The following is a 6,743-nucleotide window of genomic DNA, read 5'->3' on the forward strand; positions in this document are numbered from 1 at the left end:
ACATGCTTCTAAAACAATTTTAAATATTTTCCTTTTTAACTTTTATATTATTAATTATTTGATGCATTTGGTAAGATTCTCAAGTTGATCGAGTGGCATTATCTTGTACATGCAAAGTACAAACCTACATATTCTACAAATTTGTGAACAGCTTATGTTACAGAAAAATGTTCCAATCTTAAATGTTGCCATTTAATAAATAACTGTTTAGAAATAAAACATATAAAAAGAGTTTCTTACCATGTTCAGAAGAATCAAAATTTTTCATTTCATCAATTATTCACACAATTCATACTTCTTTTTATTTTTATTACTGTATGAATAAATGTTGTAATCTGAAGAATGGCCTACTGTAACATGAAGTGACTCAGAAATGAAGGGAGGGAGATTCACTGTCCCTATTAATCATTGGAATTTCACAAGCATCCAATTAAAACTTTTGGTAAAAATCAATTCATGGAGCTGTTTCTCCAAGTTCTATTTAAGCTATTCGATGTTTTTCTTTTGCTTCAACTAAGGAAACGTTTTTACTACAAACATTGTGATAATAATAAACAGCAAACTGGTGTTTGTAAAACTTCTCTAACCTTCTAAAACATTTAAAGCCTAAACAGAGTATATTTCATTACCATATAGAAGAAAAATTAGGCATTCCTTGAGATTCCACTTTTTAATATGTTCTGATTTGATAGGATTGATTACATTCAAAGTTTTTTCTTAATTTTTTTCCAAGAAAAAGCCTTGGTGCTGCATTTTGCGAATTAGCAAATTCTGTAATTATTTGCTATAATAATTTTCCAGTGTGGACAAACAGAAGTCTATAATTATAATAACATTATATGCTTTTAATCATGATAGAATTTCATTCTTGAATAATCTTATAGTAATTTCTGAGAAGATATTAGTGATGTGGCCTCTGATGATTTCATCTCGAAAACTAAAACACCACAATTCCTTTCCATTCCAACTTTTCAGCAAGTAAAGATTCTGTAATGGAAAAGGTAGAATATAAGAGCCAATATGGCCAATTGCATTAAAATATGTTTGTTCTGCACAAGCTGATATCATGGCATATATTATTTTTTGAAACTAAGACATGAGTTGTCTCCTACAGTTATTTGGGATTCCATTTTTAGAATCCTGAAGCCATCTCCAAACAGCCTGCTCTATATGAAAAATGCAAATGTAATGCTGACTTTGAGGCCAAATTTTTTTTAAAGCAGGAGCTTTAGTATCTGCATCATCAGTAATGAAAGGTGCACAACCCTCTTCATGATGGAAAGCTGATACTTTTAAAATATTCATAACTACGCCAAAGACTTGTTTATCTCAAACTTTTTTCTCACCTTTTATGATGAAGATTCTCACAGATACTGTTCGTGCAGCACAAGGTGCAAGCATGAATGTCGTAAATTGACTTACCAGAACACAGGAACCAGTAGCATCATCAAATTTGATATCTTGATATGTTGTTAATCTGCGAGATCTTTTCATAATAAGGGTCATCACTGCAACAATGAAAGGATTCTCTTCACGAGTAACTTCTATATTGATATTTTCATAAGTTGTAACTTTTTCTTTCAGTTTCTGAAATAAAAAGCATACCTTTTTCAATGGTTTAGAAATATGAATTTTTTTTGTTCATAACATATAAAAAATATAATCTGCAAATATCTAATTTAATTGCAGGAGCTCATATAAAAGATAAAATCTAATAAGTAACTTAGGAAGTAATGATTTAATGATAAGAAATTAAAAAAGTATTAGTGATCTTCCAAAGATATATATATAATCCTACAAGTTAGAGAATATATAATAATAACATTATTTACTAACATTAACATTTATCCAATTTAAAAGTCCATGAAACATATTATGCAAGCATGACTTTCTAAAATATCAACTTTTCTAAGTAGAACTTTTCTCAGTGTAGTTCATAAAATAATTAATAATAACCCTTATATTTATTCTATCTTAATTTTTAAATCATATCCTATCACTGAAAGTTCTATGCATTCTATAGGTCTTATATATTCTCACATTTCAAACTATAGCCTAAATGTTAATGGATCTATATAAATCAAATGTCTTAATTCATAATAAACACAGATTTAAAATATAAAAATTAAACACTACTGATGATGAAATAAATACTGCAGATCATTAAAATAAAGGCCCACTTAAATCTTAAATTTGGAATTTACAACTTACTTCAATCATACCAGGCCCATTTTGAGATCCCAGATGAAGTCTCCATTTTTCATAGCAATATTCAATTATTCTTCAAATGAGATTAATCTTACTATTTGCCAGATCACTTGGCTGGAAATTGGATTTCATCTCGAGAATTTCTTTGTGGTTTTTGCAGCTTCTGCAGCGCCCATACCATCATTATAATCATAACCCTGAACTGTTCTCTGCAGTCTTCAGCTGGAAGAAATCTTAAGAATCTCAGCAGTCATAAAAATGTGTTTATGAAATGTAATATTAGTGATTATTCTAGCTAATCCCTTCTGAAAAGATTAAGAATTGAATTTTGAAATCAATACACTTCTATCAAATAAATTAAAATAATCTGAGCATAGTGAATTTATAGACTACAATCCTAAAATTATTTATTTGTAAAAAATATCTGTTCAAATTTTGCATTTCTTCTAGATAATATAAGAATAAATATAAACTCTAGATTATTTTCATTATGAAAGTCCGACATAAATAATTAGTTTTAAACAAAATACTGAACTTATCAAGGAATTTATTTTAAGCGTTATTTTGAATGACAAATTTTTAAACACATTAATTTTTTGGACAAATATAAGAATTTACATTTCTCACATCAGTAGTGATAATTTGATTACATTATCCAACTCTGGGAATAAATATGTCGCAGTAAGATATAACTGCATTTGAAAAGACAATAAACATAAAATCTCCATCAATTATAATACAGATAAAACAACTTTAAATAATTCAACATAAATAATTTAATTGACTAAACTAATTGCAAATATGAACTTAATTTCTAAAAACTGTAAATTCTTAGCCACAAATTAAAACTTAAGTATCTTAGAAAATTATCTTTCGTTCTCGAGCGTGTAATGTTTATTTTTATCTTCATAACAGAGACAAAGCAATCAGCACTTTTTTAAAAAATTCTTTTCTTATTCTTGGTAAATGGCACCTTATTGAGTGAGCTATGATGGCATACAATTTTTTTTCCCTGGGATAAAGCCAATAAAAAGCACTTTAAGAGTCCATCAAGAGGCGTAAAATATATTTAAGAAAACTCTTTGTTAAAATGTAATGCTACAATTAATTCCCCAATTACACAGGGTAAGGAAAAATTTATTTCGAAACCCAACTTACCAGCAAACAAGTCTTTTTCCTGAAGGACATGATTTTCTATTGTTCCACTTAGAATTTGTTAAATTTCCAAATTCTTTCACCATGTTCGTTGATATCCCATGGGTTTTAAGTTGAACCTAATAGAAACTATTTCATTGTTTTCATCAAATTCATTTTCGAAATTCGATGGCTAATTATTGGTTGTTATATGTTCAGGTAAATCCATTTAGTTGGGAAATAAAAGATAAAAATATATAGAGATAGATAGAATCACACAGAAAAACACGACAAAATTTTTCCTCCGAAATTACGAAGTACTGAACTAGAAATACGAACAGAAACTATTTTGAAGTTCGCATATAATGACGTCATGTTGCCTTGTCAACGTGCGCGGCGGTGCGAACGAATACTAATGATATTACTGGATTTCCTTCCACACAATATATGTAATTGGTTAGAGTATGAAAATATGCCACTCCATAGAAATGCCTTTATTAAATCTAATAAATAGATCTGCTATGAAAGATCAATGTTTCTAGTTTATACAATAGACCATTTATAGGAATTTCTAAACATGCGAAGAACACGAAACAAACTGATAATTATGGTTTACTCAGCCATTAGTTTAAAGTTGAAATTATAAAAAATTAAAAAAGCAATTTAAAAATGCTTAAAATTGGATGGATAATAATGCGACTTAGATTGCAAATGTTAAGGCATTCTGGTCGTTTTGCGTCAAGTTCGAATGCGTATTGGGGACAAAAAATTAACTTTGCTAATTTAAATTAAAAAGCCTAAGCATTTTTGTAAATGAATTTAAAACGCAGTTTATGTGTAGCAACAGGATGATATATATATTTTTTTTTTTCGAAATTGCTTAAAAATAGTTTTTAGAATGAGCATTAAATTAGCAATCATTTTGATGCAGATAAAATGGTTGATTTTTCTAGAAAATTTCATTAATTAACAAAAGCATTCCAAATTCAAGAGTTTTATACAAGGTTCTTTGCAGCCTTGTTTCTAATAGCAACTGCTTCACAAGTCACTGAAGTCTGATATTCATTATCTGATATAGCGATTCTGCAACTTACTTGTATTTGGTTTTGCAGCTTTTGTTTTTTCTCAACAATATTACAATTTTTCCTCACAAATTTCTGCAGTTTCGCATATTGCAACTTAAGAAAAGGCAAATTTGTTCAAATAAGCTTTCTACTTTACTAAGTTTTCCCCTGTTTTTCTACATTAGGTGCACCCCTTCAATTATATATTTTTCTAGAGCAGCTAGTTAGCAAAGCGAGAGTTACATGAAACGATACTCACCTTAAAAGGTGTCATTCATAAAAATATTCTTATTTAGAGGATTAAAACGCTCATCATTATTTAAATCAACTGAAATAATAACAGTCTGAAATGAGAAAATTTTTTGAATCGTCATAAAATAATCAGCAAAGCATTTTTGATCAAAACTTATTTCAGCTTTCTAAAAGTATAATTATATTAAAGAAAGATATCTTAAAACCTGTTCGAGGGGCTGTAAAAATGATATGTGTTGGATACTAATTAATTATCTTTTCCTTAGTTTTCTTCCAGGAACGGCAAAGATGTGAAAAAGGCCTTCAAATGTTTGATTACTTTATTTGTTACGAAATAATTTTTAATTTTCTCTGCCAGCAAAACAAATTTGTAGTGATATATCTTTTAAAAAGTAATGAATTTCAGTAATCGGCTAGTAACACGTACACTTCCCATTTTGTAATATTTCTATTAGGGTAAGTACCTACCATAATGCCGGAAGCTTACCACCCTCATTTTTGAGGTTCCCTCTCAGGAGAAGATTTCGGTTTAACAGAACGAATTATTTTACTACCCTTAATCAGGGTAATAATTACTTTTTACGTCTCATTATGTGATTAACAAACTGGAACAAAGCTGCTGCTACTACTGTGGTAGCAACAATTATAACTTCTCGAGCATCAACTGACTAACACAAACATGAAACGTTTGATCAAGGATCAAATGATTATCATATCATGTTGCAGGAATTCTTGTCTCTGTAATTAACAAATCATTTGACTATATTGTGATCGGAAATGATATCTAAAATCTATCGAAATTCAAATGAGGAGTTAAATTTAACGAAATCTAAAAGCATGAATTTTATGAAATATGTGCATATCGTTTCTTTCTTCTTTGTAATTTTATCACTCAACTATACACGGGGGCAGTCTTATTTTGTGACAAAACGTTTTTTTTTTTCTTTTTTTTTTTTCTTTTCTCGTATGATAAATTTACAAGGAATAAATTTCAACTATGTATTTTATATTTGTGATGAAATTGAAACCGGTTTCAACGCTTCAACTTGTATTTAATGGAGTGATTATCTTTCATTGGTGACAGCTGTAGGAAGATTTTATTTAATAACGACGCAATTTTCATCAGGAATGTTAAGTGTATTGCGAAGAGCAATTAAAAGAGAGTTTACCCAGGCATTTCCTTCTTTAATTACATTATGACAACATGGAAGTGAACTTTATCACGAATGTTTGATTATATAATATATAAATAAAAAATAAAGTTATTAAAATAAAGTCACTCTAAAACCTCTATAACAATACAATTCTAAAAACACTTTCTTAAAGGGAATCACGTATAAGTTATGCATACGATTTCTAAAGGAAACTGAAGACAGAAAAAAAATGTCTTGTGAAACTACTAAAAAAAGTTAATTTTTAGTTTAAAAAAATTATTGGCAGGTTAAAAAGAATAGGTATAATTCAGGTTAAATAGATAAAACAATTGTGGTATTTGTTGCCATAAAGAAAAATATCACAATACAATAATAATTTTCCGCATTTGGAATATTTTCACCAATGTTTATTGCCAAAAGTAACAGAAAGTGTTTAGTTTCATTTATATGGACATCACAAGGTAGCACATAAGATGCTGAAGACTTTTGATATTTCTCGGGCAGTTGTTCAATTGTATCAAACGGTTATGTAAGTGTTTTGGAGTTATCTGAGCATTTACAAGAATTTTGATACATCTTTCGGAGTTTCATGAAAACAACATATTGACCGTTTTATATTTAACTCCTTTAGATAAAGATAAATAGTCTGGTTAAATAAGTGATAAAATAATCTGAAATACCAATTTTTTTTTTTTTTTTCACTTGGTACTGTCTTTAAAAACTGCTTAAGATTCCTGAGAAAATAATAAACCAAGTGTTTATTATTTTCACAAATGATAGATGGATAATCAATGAAAATCCTTGCTTTTTGTAGAATCCTTTATTTTTTCATTTGATACTTTTTTATAAATTTTTATCTTCTGCATCACAGTTATCATCAGAAATGCCATCATCACATTGATGTGTCACTTAATTAATATCACCGGTGCTG

At 28.6% G+C, this 6,743-nt stretch overlaps 1 protein-coding gene across 1 annotated transcript; it reads right to left on the bottom strand.

The window, feature by feature from the left end:
* Positions 1 to 342: 342 nt before the first annotated feature.
* LOC129976333 (uncharacterized) lies at positions 343 to 3,638 on the bottom strand. The gene is made up of 3 exons (XM_056089846.1): positions 3,367 to 3,638; positions 1,423 to 1,587; positions 343 to 987 (listed from the first exon to the last, which is right to left on the bottom strand). Exons 1-3 carry the CDS (start codon positions 3,394 to 3,396, stop codon positions 850 to 852), a joined length of 333 nt encoding a protein of 110 aa, XP_055945821.1. The 5' UTR covers positions 3,397 to 3,638; the 3' UTR covers positions 343 to 849.
* Positions 3,639 to 6,743: the final 3,105 nt, after the last annotated feature.

Source organism: Argiope bruennichi, chromosome 7, assembly GCF_947563725.1.
Source record: "Argiope bruennichi chromosome 7, qqArgBrue1.1, whole genome shotgun sequence".
Taxonomy (NCBI): domain Eukaryota; kingdom Metazoa; phylum Arthropoda; class Arachnida; order Araneae; family Araneidae; genus Argiope; species Argiope bruennichi.